General features: G+C 38.9%; 2 protein-coding genes across 6 annotated transcripts in view; one reads left to right on the forward strand and one right to left on the reverse strand.

Annotated features, from left to right (window-relative positions):
• The window catches only part of CAMKMT (calmodulin-lysine N-methyltransferase), a 188161-nt gene extending 183091 nt beyond the window's left edge, over window positions 1-5070 (reverse strand). Inside the window, exons 1-2 of the mRNA XM_072332128.1 lie at window positions 4851-5070; window positions 876-1042 (exon numbers count right to left, since the gene is read on the reverse strand). Coding sequence (XP_072188229.1) covers window positions 876-1042; window positions 4851-4940 — 257 coding nt within the window. The 5' untranslated portion in view covers window positions 4941-5070. The remainder of the gene's footprint in view (window positions 1-875; window positions 1043-4850) is intronic.
• Window positions 4816-21250, forward strand: PREPL (prolyl endopeptidase like). 5 transcript variants are annotated; one of them, XM_072332124.1, is made up of 15 exons: window positions 4816-5120; window positions 6263-6486; window positions 7071-7247; window positions 7754-7820; window positions 8370-8576; window positions 10464-10587; window positions 12750-12966; window positions 13946-14131; window positions 15589-15792; window positions 16522-16697; window positions 18149-18365; window positions 18495-18644; window positions 19453-19579; window positions 19931-20013; window positions 20731-21250. In XM_072332124.1, the coding sequence occupies exons 2-15, from the start codon at window positions 6292-6294 to the stop codon at window positions 20773-20775; spliced, it is 2175 nt and encodes a 724-aa protein (XP_072188225.1). In that variant the 5' UTR covers window positions 4816-5120; window positions 6263-6291; the 3' UTR covers window positions 20776-21250. The 5 variants fall into 5 exon arrangements, 4 of the variants coding, with proteins under 4 accessions (XP_072188225.1, XP_072188224.1, XP_072188226.1 ...); XM_072332123.1 differs by having other exon boundaries at window positions 5092-5328; window positions 20731-21249; XM_072332125.1 differs by lacking the exon at window positions 4816-5120 and adding an exon at window positions 5192-5328 and having other exon boundaries at window positions 8373-8576; window positions 20731-21248.
• The last annotated feature ends 82 nt before the right edge of the window (window positions 21251-21332 follow it).

Below are 21332 nucleotides of genomic sequence, written 5' to 3' on the forward strand. Positions count from 1 at the left end.
TTCTAAGACTGACTCTTACTGATGGTCCTAGTTAAACAAGAAGTATACTTCAAAACTTCCATGAGTCAGACTCTCCAGACTTCGTCTTTTGCACAGAACGCAAAGTCTGACACGCTCAGCAGGCTTAATTAGAGGCTGCAGAACAAGTATTGATTCAGGGATGCTGAAGTAACTGTTGCAATGGTTGAGGCAAAACCAAGTTACAAGTATGCATAAAACTGAATGTGAAAAGCAAAAGAAACCCACCATAATAATGAATGGATAGAGCTAGAAACTTTTCTATTTTGCTATTGAGAACTCACTAACAGTTCCTTCAGAATGTACTATTTTGTTTTTGTTTTATCTACTTTGATAAACACTAGAAATTAACCCTTTCTGTAGTAAGGGGAATTCCTATGTTCTCTTGTTTTACCAATTGGTTTCCAAATTATCATTGAGTTTCACAAGAATAAAGAAGAAAATGCAATAAAATATAGATCACTAACAAGAAGCCTTCAGAACTTGACGAATAGCAACACGTCACCATAATTCTGACTAAAATTACAAGTAAATTTGTTCAGTTTTTACCTCCTTTTTACATCATGAGAGTGTCAAAACAGAAATCCATTAGAAATACTAAACAAAAGCCTGTCTTTGTGTTCTGCTCTAAGTACAATCATCAGTATACATTTCAAACTCAGGCACTTCACTGAAAGGTACTGAAAAGAAACTCAAAACAAACACCACCACCACAGACAACTTGCTTACTGTAATGAACAGCAATAGATAACATCTAACAATTCATTTGTAAACTATGTCCTATTTATACAAACACTGCAAAAATGACAACAAGTTTTATACTCTGAAATCTTAGGAATTACTTAAATGATGATTACCTTATGGACACACTGTACTCAGGATAAAAGATGCTTTTATACTGAACCCAGATGCCAGTTTCCTCTTCAGTATTCTGGCCATCAACTGAAAAGAGGTTGAACGACGCGAATCTTCTCACAGACACTTGTTGGAGATGCACATCTTTCAAGTGCTTTTTCTTCAGAACCTTTTAAATGAAGAACAAATTAAACACTGAAAAAAAAAAAACAAAACACTAAAGAACAAATACAGGCTTCTTCAACTATAAGGCAAGAATGGAATCCACCATAACAGCTATGATGCTAGCTAATAGCTATCAGCAACTAGCCAAGTATGTCAAGCCTGAGAAAAATATTCATGATAGGAGGCATGAGAATGGATTATGAATGTATTATGTTACAAGAACTTTAAAGCAAATGTATTGTGCTCTCAAATAAAGAGAACCCATGCCAAAATTGGAGAGGCAGACTAAGTTCTCTCCTGCTCTTGAATCACAACAGAAGTCTGATAAACAAAGCAGGGCACTCACAATGCAATTTCTGTACAACTCACTGTCCCTGTGGATGAAATGAGAAAGCACAAACAACTTCCATGGAATTTAGATGTCAGCCCCAATACATGATCCTCAGGTGATCCAGTGCTATGTTTTTGCCAGGTAAACCACTTACTACCTCAGAAGTCTGCTGCCACACTTGCACAGCTGCTGTCAAATTCACCAGAGATGAGCAATTTGCTGCCCGTAACAGACTTTGAGATACTACAACAACATATTCCTTATCATTGGCCAACCTTTGCAAAAGCCTCAAATGCATTGACAGCACCATGTCCAGCACTGAGAAACCGAAGAATTCAAAGCAATAGCGTAGGCAGAGAACATGGCCGCTTATATTTTCTGTAATAGCTACAAGGATTAAAGTATTTACTCAGGAAAGGGACAACACAAGCCCATTGTCCTGCATAGTGTGCTGCACCCACCTCTGTTTTCCAGGAGTGCATTACCAACTCCTCAATATGGTAAAAACCTGTGCCCATCTTGTTCAAGCTGTGCCACCACTGCAAAGACAACTAGCATTTTCATGCCACACATAAAGGCTAATTCTTCAGGTCAGCAATGTGGAAGGTGAAGAGAGAAGTCCTGGGTGTAAGTTCTTTCTCTCAACAGTGGACAAAAAATAAAAAAAATAAAAAATAAATGTACGTAATCACCACAGCAGTTGTACAATCAAGGTGCATAAGCACTCCACAATGATGAAAAAATGGAGCAGAAAATAAACTCATCACTAGAGATGAATAGAGCTGCATGAGATAGCTCTATTGAGTAGGAGCACACTGCAATTTTCATGTTTTTGCCAACTAGAGCTAAATCTGAAGTCAAACAAGAAGCAGCTCTCCAGAAATGGAAGCTTTGCATACTGAATGCGTACAAGAAAATAACGGGTCAGTGATTTTTGCTGCACCCAACCTTTGTCGACCGTGCTTTAACTGGAAATGCACTCAGATCCAGCAGCCTTACAATTTGGTGCCATGACCTATTATTTTGCAGAATACTTGGAAGTACTACATACAGGAGCAGAACAATTGTATTTGCTATGCTGTTAGTTTCTAATAGCAGGTCTGATGCATCGGGCTTATTGCTTTTGGATCTTTTTTTCATCAGCAGGGCTCAGCATATGAAAAGGCACAGGCATTCTTATCAAAATATTAAAAATGACTGTGTGTTGTCCATGCCATTTCTTCTACTCGTGTTATACATGAGAAAAATAGGAATACAAAGAAAAATCACAAAAAAAATAGCAAAACGAGAGAACTGAATTAAAAGACGACCAGAATATAATATAATAGCAGCACGTCTAGAAGTGAAACACCTTGACAACTAAAGAAAACCACCAAGACCAAATTCTTAGAAAAGAACATTGTTTGGGGGCTTTCTTAAAGCAAAAGCAAGCCTAACAGGAAAAAAATAAATAAATCCAATGACATTTTTCTGTTATTTTTGTTGTTCTTTTTCCTACAGAGGTATCTTCTACCTACTCCGTAAAATGCATTCTCTAGATTAGTACAATATCTAATGAGCATCTGAGCACTCAAAAGAACATTTTTCTCTCAGCCTCAAACTAGAATCATGAGGTCTAAGATTAGAAAATTATAACAGCAGGTCAAATCTTTTGAAAACCTAAATATAACTGAGAAAGCAGTGCACAAGGGAGGAATATCTTGCATTATTTATATTTAACTCCGCATTTTTACATTAAGATCAAACTGTTTTTTCTTAGTCAGCTCTTAAAAGCATCACGTTTGTTACCATCTACAAAAAGCAGCCTGCTGTTTTGCATAATCCACCCATGCCACCACCAAGAAACAACACAACAGAATGTGACAAACCTACCTAAACTTCTAATACTACTTTAAAAACCTTGAAAAATGGTGCTCTCTAATTTCGTTATGCCCTTTCTGATGAACCTGAATCTCCCAAATTTCCTGCATACTGCCATTCTAAATGGACATCTCCCAGGGACCTATAAAACCAGTATCTGATATCAAAGCAAGCTCAAGGTTTCTCAGCAGAACAGACACATCTTTTTGCAGTGTATGTAGGCTCCAGCTCGGTGCTAGTCCTGAAGACACTGGCTGCATCTGTACCAACATCCCTACTGCTGTAGGACAACTCAATCACTGCAGAAAAGCTTAACTCAGAGGCAGGAATGAGCGCAAATACCACCTGCAAGCTTCGGACTCAAAAGAAATCAAACCAAATAACACTGCAGATCTGTTCAAGTAGTCTGCTGCTGCTCATTGCATTGCAAGAGTCTCTGGTCTACTTGCTTATTCTGAACCCATGTAGTCCAATGGACATGCTGTATTTACAAAAGGCAAAAAAAAATAAAATGAAAAAAGCAACAGCTATGTGCTAACAGGCTCTGGACAATGCTCTCAGACACAAGGTCTGATTTTTGGGTGGTCCTATGCAGAGATGGGAGCTGGACTTGATCCTTATCGGTCCTTTCCAATTGGGGGTATTCTATGATCTTACATGGCATCCAAAGGAGGGCCACAAAAATGATCCAAGGGGTGGAACGCCTCCCCAGTGAGGACAGGCTGGTCAGCCTGGAGAAGAGAACGCTCTGGGGAGATTCATGAGTGGCCTTTCAGTGTCTAAAGGGGGCTGCAAGAAAAGAGGAGACAGACCCTTTAGCAGGGTCTGTTGTGACAGGACACAGGGAAATGGTTTTAAACTAAAAAAGGGGGATTTAGTTTGGGTATAAGGAAGTTCTTTACTTCTTCCTTAGGCAGAAGTGGGGCACTGAAACACCTGAGAGGTTGTAGATGTCCCATCCCTGGAGACACTCAAGGTTAGGCTGGGGGGAGCTCTGAGCAAAGTGGCGTAGCTGCAGGTCATCCCTGTTTATTGCAGAGGAGTTGGACTAGGTAGCCTTTAGGTGTCCCTTCCAGCACAAACAATTCAATGATTCTGTGTCATAATCAAAACATGAAAAAGCAAAACGAAACAAAAAAAAAAAAAAACACCCCACCATCCATCATTCTTAATCAAAACACAAGACATTATAAAAGAAATAGCCAGAAAGAACCACCAATCTGCCTCCTGTTTCAGATTCCAGATTGCCACAGATCTCAACTACAGGGCCCTTGGTATTCAGTCACCATGTTAGGAACACGTGTAGGACTCCTTATAAAGACAACCGCTTGAAATTCACTGGATTTCTTGCATGCACCGAAAGCTAAATTTAGAGCCGGTGCGGTACAAACTCCACCCAGACATACGGCACTCATGTGCTATTTTGCATATACACAAAAGTTTCATCCTAATCAGCCACAGCATAAGCTGCAACCATTCCATCCCAGGCCCAGGGGCACTGCACGGAGCAGCTCTCAGCGGGTACCCGCACCCCTCCCTGCGGCACGAAAGCAGTTCCCTGCGCGCCCCGCTCCGCCCGCCGCCCCGCCACGACCCCTTCCCAGCCGCGGGCTCCCCCTACCTGTCCCAGCAGCCTCCAGCGGGCTCTGGCTGCTCCCTCGCTGCTCCCTCCGCAGCTGCCCGCGGCGGGGCGGCCGGCAGCCTCGGACATGCGGGAGCGCTCTGGGCTTGAAGCAAAGAGAGAGCGCGGAGAGACGGCCCTACGGTGCCGGGACCGGCCGGGCTAGGGCTTGGGAGAGAGGAAGCGGGACGCCATCTTTGTTAGTGGCAGCACGTTGATTGACGGGCGCGGAGCCTCTGCTGTTCTCGGCGCGGCTCCGTGGGGGTGACGGTGCGTCTCGGAGCGGGGCTGCCGTGCAAAACGCACCGACCGGAGCGAGCGGCGCGCAGGGACCGAGGACGGCCGTGCTCGACCGTAGCACTGGCTCTAGCGTCCCGTCGCCATCTTTGCTACGGGTAGTGCCTTGGGCGAGCCGAAGGGGCTCGCGCCCGCTGCCATCTTAACCCGGCCGGAGGGAGAGCCGCGCTGCGCCGCAGCGGTGAGGGATGGAGCCGGCGGGATGGGGCCGGCCCGGCTCTTCTGGCTTTCGGCGGGGCTGTGGGGTGGGAAGGAACGGGGCCGAGGAGCGTGCGACACGCGGGATGTCCTCCCATGCAGAGTCCCAGGCGCAGTGGGGTTTGTCTCTTTGCCGTTTAAGCGATTCTGTTATTATAACGAACTTCTAAAGCAGAAAAGAACCAGCTTCCCGAAAGCAGCGTTTAGTCAGATGCGTAGTTACATCTGCCTTGCTCTTCGCTGATCATTTCAGCGGAGCTAAACTCCCAGCTGCCCGGACCCACGTGTTGGAGCAGCATAGAACCGTCTTAGTAGGAAGGGACCCTTAAAGGGCACCTAGTCCAGCTGCCCTGCACCGAACAGGGGCAGCTACAGCTGGATCGGGTTGCTAAAAGCCCCCACAGGCTGACTTTGAATGTCTCCAGGGATGGGGCTTCCACCAGCCCTCTGCACAGCCTGTTCCAGTGCCTCACTGCCCTTACTGTGAAAAAAACTTCTTCCTCACATCCAGACTAAAACCCTCCTCTTTTAGTTTGAAACCATTTCCCTGTGTCCCATCACAACAGACCCTGCCAAAGAGTCTTGTCCCCTTCTTTCTTACAGCCCCCCTTTAGATACTGAAAGACAGCTCTTGTGTCTCCCTGGAGCCTTCCCCAAGTTGAGCAGCCCCAGCTCTCAGCCTGTCCTCACTGCGGAGGTGTCCCATCCCCTGGATCATTTTTGTGGCCCTCTGGACACTAACAGGCAGGTTAATGTGTAAGCTCAGTTACCTGTATCACATGATATTAAGCACCTCCTGTTTTACTGCTCTCGTTTACCTAATGATCTTTGAAAGATAAAGCTTTATCTTCAGGTCATGTTATGCATATTTCATATAGTGAAAGTGATCAGGAGCTTGGGATTTTCATAAATTCCAGGTTGACTGTCAAGACGAGATTTGGATATCATGTGTCGGACTGCAAAATCTTTTGGCCGAGGGCTGAGCTTCAGTGTTAAACACTATCTTAGGAACAACCATCTTCAAGAACTATGTGGTAAAACAAAACCAAACAAATGCCACATCCTGGACTGGTCAAGAAGTCCGTGCAACAGCACCGTGCCACCTAGAAGAATCCTGTCATGGAGGTTATTTTCCTGCAAGGTATGCAGTTTATGTATGGGCAGTGTCAACAACTGTCTTGATGCATCTGTTAAGGAAGCTGACTGTTATTCAGATGTCAAGGAAATGTGTTCTTCCTAAAGGGCTTAAAGTGGGAGAATAAAGTCTAGGGCTTCAGCTATGTCCAAAGACATGTACTTCTGTTCAAATTCTCTATACTGTGTTGATGTCACTATACATTTTTGTTGCTTTTTCTGCTGTCTTGATTTGTAAAAAATAACAGGGGGGAAAAAAGGAGTATCTTCTGGAAAGATTCAGTGTGTCAGGAGAAAACATCAGGGCTCTAGAGACAGACAAGCTGTCTGACACAAAGATCAAATCCAAAGTATTTGTTGAAACCCTCTTCTAACAATAACATTTGCTGTGTCTGTGTCACAAACGTAGATAAATGCTTCATGGAGAGTATTTGAACTCTTGATGTATGAGAAGTTGTGGCTGTGTATATGCATTGGCCATTCAGTAACAGGATTACAAATGCTGAGCTACAACACTGGTTGCCTCAGTACATTCACACTGGACTACAGAATGCTGGTTTGTAGCCATTGGTTTTTCTCCTTATTCAACAGGAAGGGACAAAAATCACATCCATAACAACGTCAGAGGTTTCATACAAGGATCTTCTGAAATCAGAGCAGGAAAATTGGAATAAAATTTCAAGAAGTTATAAAGCTGTGACAAAAAGAATAAAGGAGAAACTAGAAGAATTGCACAACAAGTATACACTACAATTGGAAAGCCCAAGGGTGAGTGACAAAAAACACAACCTTTTGTTTTTGTCATTGAATACAAAGAACAGACAGCAAAGCCTTTCCTGTTACAAAATACTGTTTCACTAGTTATTTTGTGGTGGTAATTTCCGGTGTTGAAGTTTTTAGTCATTGTGGATAGTAACGGCACACATTGAGAACAACTCATACCTATTATGGTAGTATATTTGACCTTAATTTCACCATAGTCAAAAACAAATAAGATCACACAATCCTCTGCTAACTGATGAGAACATAGTACTGCAAGGAGCAAGTGCAGGTGAGCTGAGCCATTCACTAAACTGAGAGCATATATAGGTAGTACTCTAACTGTAAAGTAACCTTTCTGACGCATGTAATTCCTTTTTCCCCCTATTCGATATTAAATATGTGCTGTATCCTATCATTTGCATGTGGTTTCACTGGACAGAACACTGAATATTGGGATTCTAAGGAGATAATTTATAGGTTAAATTGAAAAATGTTTGTTTTGCATTGAACAGATAAGATTTGGAGGGAACGTTTACTTTGAGGAGAATGGTTACATATTTTGTTCAAAAGCCGATGATGGTAAGGGATTTCTTCTTCCTAACTTGTTACAATTGTTTATAATGTTGTGCATGCACAATTAGTACACTTGTTTGTATTAAAGCAGATGGGCTGGTTATTAAAATACCTGAAGGTTTTTTTCATAATGCTGTTTAACGATAGATGAATAACTCTGAAATCCTGAATCTGAAAAGCTGGGGTGAGAAGAGTAAAGGAATCATTTATGGTGAAATGGAGGCGAGTTTCTGGAAAGGATCTGAGAATCGACCTCTCAGAGCCCCATCTAAAAATGCTAAAAAAGGCAAAGTACCTCGAGAGAGTAAAAGGAAAACATAAAACAAACCAAAAACATCCCCAAAAGCTACACTTCAAAATGTAAAGCACTGACCAAATGCTATTGTATGTGTAATTGTATTTTTACACACTGCATTTGCAGATACCTCACCAAAGAAATCCTCGGTTTCAGTAGTATTGCAAGTGTACTTATTTAATACTGGTATGAAAAAACTGCTGTTCATTTTGACACACCTCAGTCACAAGATTTTATTTTTTACACCTGTTAAAACGCAGCAGATAAAGGAAATGTTCGCATTTTATTCAGCACTGAAGATATGGGCTTTTCTGGTGCCTTTATTAAACGGATCAGAATTTCACCAGATGAGAGGTACCTGGCTATCAGCTTAAAAAGTGAGAATTCAGAAGAGGCAACCTGTGTTATTATGAAACTCAGTGACGTTCCCATTGTGGAAGAAGTAATTCCAAACGTGTTTAGTTTTGGTAAGTTGTCTATAAATATCCTGTGGCTCACACCAACTTCCGGTACAATATTGTTCTTAGTCTACAAATAATGGTGAAAAAAAGCAAGTTTTTTAGTTTAAATCCTCATAGCTGTTGAACAGTTTCTTAGTTGAGAGATGTGTGCTCCTACACTGTAAAATTACGAGTTATTTGATACGAATGAGTGACTCCTTTCATGATACAAGTTTCCCTTTATTATAAAAGCAAGCATTTGTGTGTTTGAACACTTTTGCACATCATTCTTCTTATTGTATTCAATATGCTTCTTTAAAAATTTACTGACATAGCTATTTGCAACATAAGGATCTTTGTATGGGAAGTTGTAGGTATTATACCTCTGCAGCTTCAACTGAAGTCACTGATAGCTGTAAGCACTTACCTCCTCTGAGCAGCGTGTAAGTGCTCAGTACAGCTTAGTGTTTGTTGGAATTTCCAACTGTACTCTAGGATGTGGTCGTAATTCAGAACTTAATGGCTTCAATCAGTTACTTCAGCACAGATGATGGAGTTTTACATTGCTGTTACAAATAATTAAACCCAAACGAATGGGATTTTGTTTAATAGCATGTTAAAGAGGAGAGCAAAAATAGGCCATGTTAAAGAGGAGAGCACTAGAACCAACACAACGTTCCAGACCTTGTATTTCCTGGTATATTGTTAGATGTCATCAGGAATGTATAGTTTAGTAAGCAGTTCGCCTGAGTAGGACAAGAATTTAAAATACTGGGGAAAAATGCCTAGTTAAAAGCATGAAGAAAAGCTGGAACTTAATGCCATGTTTGCACAGTAGAAGCTTGTAATGTCTGCCAGAAAAATTAGGCCTGCTGAAAATTTGCTCGTTTTTTTTCACTTAATCAAACTTTGAGGTTTTCCTGGAAGATTCCATACATTTCAGAAGTCATTTCACTGTTGCCTGTGTAGGTGTGACAGACTATGGCAGATAGAGTATAAAAAATGGCCATTACCCATTTCATCAATTTACCCAGATGTAAGTGATATACCTAGTGATCCCCAATCATGGGAAAGAGAATTAGGTAATACAGTTACTTGTAAAGTATATGTTTATATCGCACAATATGCAAGAGGGAGACAAATTAAAGTCCTTGAAAATTTACATTATGATTTTTTTTAATGCTAGGCTAGAAGAGCTGCAATTTCTCCTGTAAAGGCTTGTCTTCATCATGAAAACTCAGCTATCTGTGCAACTCAGAGACACACTTCCATATTACTTATGCATAAGAGAGCATATGTTCTTAAAGGGTATATGCTAAACATTATCATACTGATGGCATAAACGGCAATAATTTGACTGAATCAGTCAGATTAGTGAATTTCAGAACAGCAGAATAGCTTTATATGTTTCTAATGTGAATACATAACAAGTACAGAAAACTGGAGAATTTTTATCTCAGGAGTACCCACAGACCATACACATAATCAGTCTTTTTTCTTTCAATGGCTTGCATGCAGTAGCACAGACCTTAGATCCTATTCACTGTCTTGCTGACTATGCAAACATCTATTTCTATATGCACTTTTATACATCAACATACCTCCTATTTTCTTGTTTATCTGCAGAAGCCCCTATAGGGTCACAAGCTTTCTCTTCCTGGGCCCTTATTTTCTTATTTTCATTTTTTTCCCCAAATAGATTATGAAATCCTTGATCTGTGGCATTTAAAGGAAACTTGGAAAAATCTTTTTGTGTGCTACCCCAGCCTCTGGGATGAGGAATGTTATCCTCAGTTCCATGTCATCTGCAACTCATGTTTTTCAGCACTGTGTCCAATGTTTGTGGAGCTCCGTTTTCTCTCAGTAATAGTATATGTACTGTTCCAAGTTGATATGCATTTCTTTTCTTTCTAGAATGGGCTACAAATGATGTTCTGTATTACACAAGTCAGAAGAATCTTAAATGCCAGAATGTGTTCATGACCACTTTCACTACTGAGAAATATACTAAGTTAGTTTATACAGAACAAGATGCAAGGTAACACTCATCTAAAATACACTAAGTCTGTAAGATACTCTGCGGTATTCAATATGTAGGCTCTAACTGGTTTGAAAACAAATTCTTCCATGTCACATTTCAAATGGTAGGAGGCATTTTTAAGTTCTGTTTTGCTGTCTGAGAATGTATTTTCCTCTCGATATGTAATCAGCAGCGATTTAACTTTTCTCTGTTACCTCACGAGTTCAGCTGAGTTGATAAATGTCAAGGTCAGTCTCAGGTCAGGGTGTCCTTTAATGAACGCGTGACAGTTTCATACAGAGTGAACCAGACTGTGTGTTTCATTTCGTTTTCTCTGCTATTGATGTCTGATACAACTTTTTAAAAAACATTGAAGTGCAGGCTAATCCTTGCTCTGGGTAATGGACGAGCAAAATCATTACAGCATTCGCAGAGATAGAACTGTTGTTGACTGAATACCCTCTCAATAACCTTTCTTTAAGCAGCGGTTTAGGAAGACAAGAAGGCTCTTGCTGAATTGAGTGCAGTACTAGTTTTCAGCCATGTAGCACTAAAATGACAGATTTGTACATAAATATTTGTGATTATTCTTACTTCAAGTTACATACTCAGTAAAGAAATAGCCTTCATACATTCACCTAGAAATGAAAAAAATTAAAGTCCGCAGATGAGATGGAGTAAATAAGATCTGTATGTTCTAACTGTAGTTGATACATACTTTTGTAAAAGTCAAACTGCACTGACCTGACATGTCCCCACAGGGAAACTGCTGGCATAATTTTGAAGGTCGTAGTCATTAGAGTTAATCTACTAGAAACATACTCTGAAGGTTCATGTGCTGCTGCAGCTCATGACTGAACACAGTTGTTCATAGGAGATGGCAAGACATTCTTTTGCATTGCCATAGAGAAGTCGTTCTACATATCACCAACTCATTAGTCAAATATTTTTTTAGAAGTTGAAGATATCTTGACTTCCTTAAAAAAACAACAACAAAAAATCTACAAAGGAAAAAAAAAAGTGATATGAAGGTCAGAGTCCTTGGGAAGAAGTGTAACCTGCATTTCAGCTTGACTCTCTTAGACGTAAGGTCAACAGAGCCAAACTGTTAGGAGCTGGACTGAATGCAGTGGCACACTTGCTGAATTTGAGTGGATTAGAGGCAGAAAACTGATTCCTTTAGGAGGACACAGACAGTGGGAGTTCTACAAATGACAAGATGGTGCAATTGGACAAAACAATTGTACCAAAAAAACTGTAATTCCTAGACCTGCTAATAATTATAGGCAGTGAAAAATGCTATCCAAGACTTCCATTCTTGCACCAATAAAATATTTTCAAGTCTAGAAGGTTCATTATTGTCAGTGCAGAATGCATTACTGAACCCTGCAATTTCTTTTAAAGACATCTAGTTGTAAAGATTCAAAATGGCAAAGAAACTCCTATGCCCCAAGATTTGACATAACAATTAATTAGCATGACTCAGTTAGAGACCTGAATCTGACTTGCAGCCTGAACTTGTCCAATATTAGCATCCAGACGCTGCTGAATGTTTACTGTGCCTAGATTTTAGAAGCATTAAAAGTCAATGGAGTTCCAGAAACAGTTCCCATTTTAAAGCTTTGTTACTTCAGCACTGTCCATCCTGTCTTATAAAGGTCTCTGTGCTATTTTTTTCCTTTAAGATTTTTATTTTTTCTTACATCAGTAGCACTTGGGCTTTTTAATTCTTTATCCTTGTAGCATAATAGCACCTACTTTCTTTTTTTTTTTCAGTTTCCATATGTTACTCTTATTAGTTTCATTAACTTCAATTATCCTTTGATTTTTTTTTTTATGGGGCTACTATTTAAAAAAAATAAAATAAAAATCTATGTTTTGCATGAATTTTAAAGCCCATGTACATCTTCCAATCTGAATGATTCAGAAATCTGGATTCATTTGGACAACTGAACTGCTTTCCTTGCAGAGTTCAGGTTCCATACACAAAACTGTGCATTTTTGAATGCTGGGATAAATGCAGCAGAAGTGGGTTTGGGAATCAAGCAGTCTGAAATCTCTCCAGCCCACTTGCAGGCTTGCTGTTTTCTTACATTGTAATTGGTAGCCCGTGGTTCTGAATTAATTGTGTTTTCTGAATATTAGTCAGGTTTAAGCTTTTTAAAAATTATTTCTTGCAGATTTTTTGTGGACATATACTGCACAAAAGACAGACGTTTCCTCACTATCAATAGCAACAGCAAGACAACCTCAGAAGTCTGGCTGATTGACTGCAGACATCCTTTTAAGTTACCTGTTCTTGTACAAGCCCGAACAAAAGGGGTCATTTATCATGTTGAACACAGAAACAATGAGTTATATATTCTTACTTCATATGGAGAACCTGCAGAATATAAGGTATCTTAAGTAATAATAAGAGTCATAGGATTCATTCAGATGCTTGTTGCAGACCACAGAAATAGTGAGGCTGGATTTTAATTCTATGCTTCACAGTTTACTGAAACAATTTAAGAGAATTACAGAGTTGCGTGTATTTAAAGACTGACAGTAGTATGGGGAGTCTTGCCTATAGCATGCTGATTTGACTCAGCTTCTTTGGAAAAGCATACTCATTTCTTGGCATAAACAGCCATTTCCCCTTTATTATAATTTGATTTCAGTCTATATAACTAAACAGCTTGCAGTTCTACTGGACACAGTGAAGGCTTTTGATATTTGAACTGACTTTTGCAAATAACTTTAGATATAAATTTTTCCATAAGTTTCTTTCTCTCAGTATGAGTTTTTCTAATCACATTCAGACTTTTCAGAGGCAGCCTTTCCTTGATAGCCGAAAGTACACCACTTACTGGGAGAGAAGAAATGCCTTGCTGCTCCGTTGAGAGCATCTTCTCCTGTATGTAGTGCTTAGCATCAGACACAGAAAGGTGACCTGCTGTCAACATAGCATACATCTGCACACCTTGCTCTTGTGTACCAAGTCAAGAATATATATTGTAGTCACTCAAATGTTTAAAAAATAGAGAACTGTAACATTTCCCTACCCCTTACTAGGGAAAAAAGAATAAAGTACATTCAGATTGCTATTATCCAACCTCCCAGTTACACTGCTTCTAACACCTAACCTAGTTGTCTTAAAGGAACAAAATACAATTGCAAATAGAATTCTAAAATCTAATTGCCATCTGTCACACAGATCTCTCTTGCTATCAATATGTAGGCAGTTACTGAATTGTTCTTCCATTTTGCCCAAGTAAAGGGAATTTAAAACCTTCCAGTTTCAGTTATCAATATTGTAATTAAAATATTGAGTGACATCACCTGTATGTCTGTACCTCTAACTTATAACTCTTTATCTTGTAATTTGTTCTTATAGTTGATGAAGACTTCAGTAGCTTCCACTAGTATGGCGAACTGGAAGTTAGTTTATGCACCGGAAGAGAAAACCAAGCTAATAGACTTGGAGATGTTCCGTGATCACTGTATTATGTTCCTGCAGAAAGCTGGTTATCTATACTTAAATGTGATTGCTTTTGTTTCACATTCGGTTCAATCAATTCCGGTATGTTTTAGCTTGCCTCGAGCAACATACTTTTTCTAGCACTATTTCTTTTAATATAGCATTACAAAACAGAAGATAAATTCCAAAAACAGAAGTGGTTTGGAAACTAATAGTGACAAATACATTATTATGATTAATTGTATTACCTGTGGATGTTCCTTACGATTTCATGTGCTGGCTTACTGTAGCAGTTATGAAATTAAAGAGCAGCTATAGTACAAGTCAGTTCTTTCCTCAACTTGCTACCATCAAACTCTTTACAGTGCAGTCGATTTCTAAAGTAAAATAAGCCTTGATTCCCTAAACACTGTATTTTTACCAGGCTTATTTTGTGGTTACATTCATCAGCCTATGCAAGGAAGTAAGCATGGCCCTCCCTGAGATTAAAGGCTGGAACATCCAAAAGACAGATATGGTTGCTGACCCAAAATAAGTGGGAAAGCTTAGTATTGCAGTACAGTTTGTGTCAAGTATTTCTTCATTTCTCTAGATGTTGCAAAATACTTGTGGAATACAAATAAAGTGTCTCCATTCGAAACCATGGTTTCTAGAGACCACTTAGCTGAAATATTTAATTGATTTGTTTGCCTGAAAAGTCTTATTTGAAGAACTTGCAAGTTTATTCCAACAAGCTTCCAAGGCTGCACTCTATAAAACTGCTACAGAGAAAAGGTTTTCAGCAAAGTACATTGTATGGTCTGTGAAACCTTTCATTTTTGAAAATAGTTTTAGTTTATTTATTCAGAGAGAGTCTGCAGTTACTCTGGAGAACTTTGACTTCAGTGCCATTTCAGAAATCTCTCACAAACCAACTCGAGCAAGCAATGGCCTGGCAGAGGGTTTGACTATGTTCCTGCTGCTCGCAAAGAATGAATCTTGATTTCTTTTATTCTTAGTGGAGTTAAAAATCTTAAATATAATAGCAGTAAGTGTCTGAGGGTAAATGTGCCAGAAAAAGGTTTTGTTCTTCACAATGGCTGGCACAAAGAACAAAGTTAAGAGGCAGGGGTTTTTGGTGGCTTAGCATTACTGAGCTAACTCACAGCAAAAGCATAACAACTGACATGGACTTGGCTGTGCAACATGTTCAAGCAGGAGTGGAAATCAGAGGGGAAATGGGATCTAAAAATTAAAAACAGTGCAGAATCGGTTCAAATGTTTCATTAAAAAAAATAAAATCGGTTCAAATGCCCATTTTAAACTGGATTTTAATTTAGATTTATTTTTCTGTTTTATCTCATTATTGAATTTTATCCACTAGCCTTAAGTGAAAAGTTTACCAAAGTCTTTCACTTTCTGACCGTTCTATTACTGAATGTAAAAGAAATACAGCCTGTGTTGCATACAAGCTGCAGATAATTAGCGTGCTATTCAAAGTCTTTTCCTCTGAAGGATACACTAGGCAGAACTCACAGAAGCCTTGTGAGGGTCTCACTTGAAATGCTCTGTTTTCTCAGCTACCTACATGGGCCTGTGCATTTGAATTGGAACCTCATCCTGAACATGCCAGCAGCACTTGTTATTTTCAGCTCACCTCCCCAGTACACCCCCCTAGGCGTTTTGCATATTCATTTAAAGAAAATAATCTCATTGAACAAGCTGCAGAAGAGGTACCAATTATTATGAATTGTCACACTACACGTTTACTAGCTAAAAGCAAGGTAAGATTTTTCAGTCCTTTTCCCATTCCCTTTATTCTTCCCTTCCTCCCCACCCATTTGTAGAAAATGCATTTGGCAGGGAACAGAGATTAAAAATGTAAAAGAGCAGTTGGTGCTGTACTTACCAGTGGGCGTTTTCTCCAGTGCTACAGAGAAGAAAAAGAAAGTCGTGATGAGATTTTTTTCATTGATCTGGGTATGCTAGAGGAGATAACGGTACGTGATCAGTCAAGAAGCTCAGCACAGGATAACTTAAGACTCGCTAATAGATGTATGGTTTCGTGTCATCTATGATAAACGAGAATATGTCAGCCCCTGAAAAGGACACCCCACAACCATCTACGCAATAGAGATCAAGAAAAGAAAGTTTTAACAGCCTGAGTTTAAAAAAACGGTGATGTTAATAAAGAGTTTGTGCTGCAGTAAGTGGTAAACTATTTTGTTAATAATAGATATTCTCACTGTTAAAGGGAGAAGGAAGACTTGGGTGCTTTGGTAGTTTAAAAACTCCTCAGGTGTTGCACTTAAATGAATTTTATGCTCTGCGTCTATAAGCCCACACAGCAGAGGTTCAGTCTCTTGCTTTATTTTTCAAGAGTGCTTTGTACAATCTAAGTGAAAAAAAATTACTGTAATCAAAAAAACACATTTTAAAATAAATAATTGAAGTTTTCATTGCCATGTGTCATTGAGATTTCTGAAATGTCTGAAATACTCCTTCATTTCCAGGATGAAACTTTGGTGCCAATTACAGTTTTTCATAATATGAATTCTAAGGAGCTACGCAGGAAACCACTTCTAGTTCATGTATATGGAGCTTATGGCATAGATTTGAACATGAGCTTTAAAGAAGAGAAGCTGATGTTAATTGAAGAGGGCTGGATATTAGCATATTGCCACGTTAGGTAAGTCAAATATAAAATGGAATTAATATTTTCATTTGTGGAATATTCTGGTATTGTTGATCTGCAGCTGAAGAGGTATGGAAATGTTCCTTCCCCCTTCCCCCCTGACTTAGTTCTAATTCATGTTTTTCACTTCAACCTCTTTTTAGAATCCACAAAAGCCCCTTTTAAAACAAAAATTTTCCTTTGGGGAAAAAAAAAATCCCCCTTTCAAGACCATAAACTCTGCTCATGTTCTTTACACAACAGTGTGGTTACGTTTTAATCTTTTGAAGTCTCATTACTTCTTCACTCAAAAAATGTTGACATGCTCACATAGCAGTGATAAGCTACCACCTGCTTTTCTGAGGGCACTGTGCACTAAGACTGTGCCTTCCGAAAAGCATTTGTTTTTCTACAACTAAACATTTAACCTGCCTCTGTGTTCTTCTACTTAGTAAATCCTGTCTCCAGTTTAGTTACAAACCTACTAGTTTCATAAAAACAGTACATACAACAGACTTGACATTGGAAATAATTCAGTGGGTGAGGGAAAATTATCAGAGCCATGGTTTTACAGGTGAGCTTCTGCAGACCCTTCACTATAGCATTTAGCTGTATTCTGGTTTGGTTTTTTTTACCAGTTTTAGAAATTCAGAATTTACCTTTTTTTTTTTCTTTTTAATAATAGAGATCATAAGATCATAATAGAGGAGCACTGTTTGACAGACCAGTTCCAAAACAAATTTGACATACAAATATATCCAGTCTGCTAATAAAAAGGCGAGCATTGTGCAGCTCTTCCTCCCATCCTTGCAAGTGTGTTATGATGCAAATCAATCCTAAGCAGTATCAATGAAGAATTCTGGCAGACCAATCTTTTGATTGATTTTAAACTTGAATCTGGAATAAAGACATTTTAGGTGGATTAGAACCAGAACTGTGGTTGTGTGGGAAAGATTACAAGTAAATTTCATCATAAAATTTTGTAAGCAGTAAAAAATACATTTCCTCTCATGTTTGAACTCAAACTAGAGAAAATGAACCTGACAGCCCAGAGTCTTACGCTGCACAAAAGAATTTGAGCATCTTGGCAGAGCTGAGAAACAGTCTTTTAATGTTAGTAATAAATCTGTCCATAGTGATATAAGAATGGAAAATGTTTTAGTTGCCGTTACCATTTTAATAGCTTTTTATATAAAAAAAGATCATATCAGTGTTTGATTTTGTATTGACTGTTCCGACAGTGCTGACAGCATTTGACCAATCATCATGTGAGGATTTATTTTGTTTGTACGTAGTGTGTTTTAGCTGCAAGGGGAGGAGTGGGTGAAGACAGGAAGAAAGGAAAGTTAATTGGAAAAGCAAAATATGATTTTGCAACTCTGCGGCTGCTGCTGTCCTTTATTATCTGACAATTTACTTGCAACGTTTTCCAAACAGACTCCAACTTGAACTGTTTTAAATTCCAGGGGTGGAGGAGAGCTGGGCCTTAGGTGGCACAAAGATGGATGTCAGCATAACAAACTCAAAGGCCTCCATGACCTTAAGGCTTGCATCATGCTGCTGCATGAACTAGGATTCTCTCAGCCAAAATACACAGCACTAACAGCTGCCAGTGCTGGAGGAGTTCTTGCGGGAGCCATTTGCAACAGCGATCCAGAACTTATCAGAGCCATGGTTTTACAGGTGAGCTTCTGCAGACCCTTCACCATAGCATGTAGCTGTATTTTGGTTTGGTTTTTGTTTTGACCAGTTTTAGAAATTGAAACATTCCAATTCAGAATTTACCCTTTTTCTCTTTTTAATAATTTTAAGGCACCTTTTGTAGATGTTCTGAATACAATGATGAAAACTCATCTCCCACTGTCAACTGAAGAACAGGAAGAATGGGGAAATCCATTAGCGGATGAAAAATGTATGAAGTACATCAAAAGCTACTGTCCTTATCACAATATTAAGCCACAGGTAAAACTGCTGCTGTAGTATTCCATGCAGGAAGGGTAGGAAATGCAGCGCTTCATAGGAAAATAATTATAAAAAAGATAACTTTTAAAAAATATAAATCTTTTCTGCCCTTTCAATGCTTTATTACCAAATGTTTTAAGACTTTGCTGCTTTGTGTTAGCTTTGTTTTAAAATGAGTCGTTAACACAATCAGTAACTGTTTTGGTACTCCTTTGTTTTACGGGGTTACCCAGAGCTCACTGCAGCAGGAAGATGGTACTTTGCACTGTTTAAATACCATCAGAGGCAAACAATGAAATGGAAAAGAAGCCATGGCTTTGATATTGTTACCTGAAGGATGTTAGCTGTGTTATTTACCTAATTAAGATCTTATCATATTAAAAATACTCTTGTATATAAAAATTTAAACTACTGCTCTGTCAAGGATGTATCATTCCATGATTATCACTCCTTTTTGGTGTCATGATCAGCACACAGACGTTTCACACCTTCAGCAGTAGGAAGAGGATGGTTTTTGGCTACCTTATGCAAGTAGATGATCCTCTAATATTAATTTGTCACTTTTCAGATCAAAATGCTTTTTTCAGTTAGTGATACAAGACGCTTTTTCAAGAACGAGTTATTATGTAATAGGGTTAGATAAATAATAATAATATTAATATTTATTAATATAAATAAATAATTATGTAATAGATTTAGATAAATCTTAACAAGCAGTAATCCCTGATATATAGAGAAAAATGTGCTCACTCATTTCAATAGATGATCATTTGTCAAGTATCTAACTGGTTTTGGTTTTTAATTTCAGTGCTACCCTTCAGTTTTTATCACAGCATATGACAGTGATCAACGAGTACCGCTGACAGGAATTCTACAGTATGTTCAGAAACTTAGGAAGGCTACCCTAGATCATGCCAGCAGAACAAGAAAGAAAGGTAATGTAAGAATATCACAGATATATGGACTTCACTAAAGCAGACTAGTCATGTAATTAAATACTAGAGGTAGACTCATCCTTAAATGCATCACTCATTCAATACAATCCAGTAGCCCTCTTTTAATCAGAAAGAGAAAGCACATCTTTCCAAGGAGAGAACGTACACACTGCATGCATGAACGTTTTTCACATATTCAGATAATAGAAATGCAAATTATTTTTTAAGAAACATCAGATTTTATTTTTTTTATGCAGGTAGAATGATTATCTACCCCTAAATAACTTGCATCGCCCACTTACCTTTCTTTGTTCATTCAATGTCAAGTGATCAGTAACTTCACTGTTCCAGGAAACGGGATCCCTAATATCATCTTAGACGTCCAGGCAAGTGGCAGTCACTGTGACTCATCTTGGGAGGATTCACTGAATGAGGTATGTTCCCTTCACTGTACACTTGCACAACACTGTGGGGAGGTATCCCTCAACTGATATTTAAACCTTAGCAATTGATGCAGTCACTGAATGCATGTTTTAAATACCCAAAACAAAACAGAATCAAGCAAACAAACCTGCCATAATTAAGGTAGTTCTTGCATTTATATATGAAAGGAGCCATTGTCAGCTAGACTATTGAATCACGTTGTGCTTTAAACCTCAAGGCAGAGTAAAACTCCCACTGTAACGTGCCAAGAGCTTTGAAGGAAAGGCTCTAAGTTGTGTAAAATATTGTTCCTGCACGAAAAGTCTTGCACTGTAGAGTATTAAGACCTTATTTCTTCCCATCTTCCTCATTAAATACACATGGTGGGCTTGAGCGTTACATTTTGGAGTGTGAGTTACAATTAAGTTTCAATGTTTTATGCTTTATACAGGAGTGTGTGCTAAAAGCACAGGCTGCCAAGGCCTGCCATATTGTTACTCATGTACCATCACAGATTTTATTGCTGTTATTTATTTATTTTAGAAATCCTAGCAAATGTTAGTTATTGGGGCAGTTACTCACAAAATGAAATTTGTCAGGAAAAAGCTTGTTTTGTTTTAGGACAAGGTAGTGCTTAGTTTCAGTATGGTACAAGATTGTAAAAGCTGTACAATTACCTTGACAGTTTATAGTGCAGAGTTTTATTATTTTGCAATTATTTGCTTTAGGTTGCAAGACACCTTGCTTTTCTGAAAAAAGAACTTCAAGTGTGACCTCTCCGGCATTAAATGAAGTCCTGTAAATAGCTGATAAACACGTCACCCACCTGAAGAAGTTCAAGTCCGATTTTCATTTACATGAAAAACTGAGTGTCTTCTCCAGACATATCGCTGCATGATGGGCACAAACAGACCAGATGCTCAGGGACAAAACTGGGTTTGGCATCAGCTTATAAAGAAGCCAACTAAACTAAATACCTTCCCTACCAAATGGTACAGAAAGAACTGCCGTCATATACAGTTCTGTTCATAAGCAAGCAGTACAGCACTATGCAAGTGGAGCTGTAGTGCAAGACAGTTTGTGCTGAAAGTCTAATGTATGCCTAATGTATGCAATCATGTATGTATTATGAGTTGCCTTCCCTGTCTTAAGACCTCTCATCCAAGAGTAAATTTTACACAAGGCAGTAAATCCTCCCAACAAAGTTGTATTTAAGTAAAAAAATCTCATTAAAATATTCCAATACTGATTTCCTTGTGTAGGAGAATACTGTTGCCCTTCCTCACACTACACACTTATCTAATCATCTGGTGGGGCCAAAAAGACTGCA

This window comes from Excalfactoria chinensis, chromosome 3 (assembly GCF_039878825.1).
Source record: "Excalfactoria chinensis isolate bCotChi1 chromosome 3, bCotChi1.hap2, whole genome shotgun sequence".
NCBI classification, from domain to species: Eukaryota; Metazoa; Chordata; class Aves; order Galliformes; family Phasianidae; genus Excalfactoria; species Excalfactoria chinensis.

What these genes read in the sequence shown, in the direction of transcription:
- PREPL (XM_072332124.1), top strand. Translation starts at nt 6,292, where the DNA reads ATGTGTCGGACTGCAAAATCTTTTGGCCGAGGGCTGAGCTTCAGTGTT. An exon ending in GAGAACCTGCAGAATATAAG is followed by an intron (nt 12,967 to 13,945) that starts GTATCTTAAGTA and finishes TTGTTCTTATAG; the next exon opens with TTGATGAAGACTTCAGTAGC. An exon ending in ATCACAATATTAAGCCACAG is followed by an intron (nt 18,645 to 19,452) that starts GTAAAACTGCTG and finishes TTTTAATTTCAG; the next exon opens with TGCTACCCTTCAGTTTTTAT.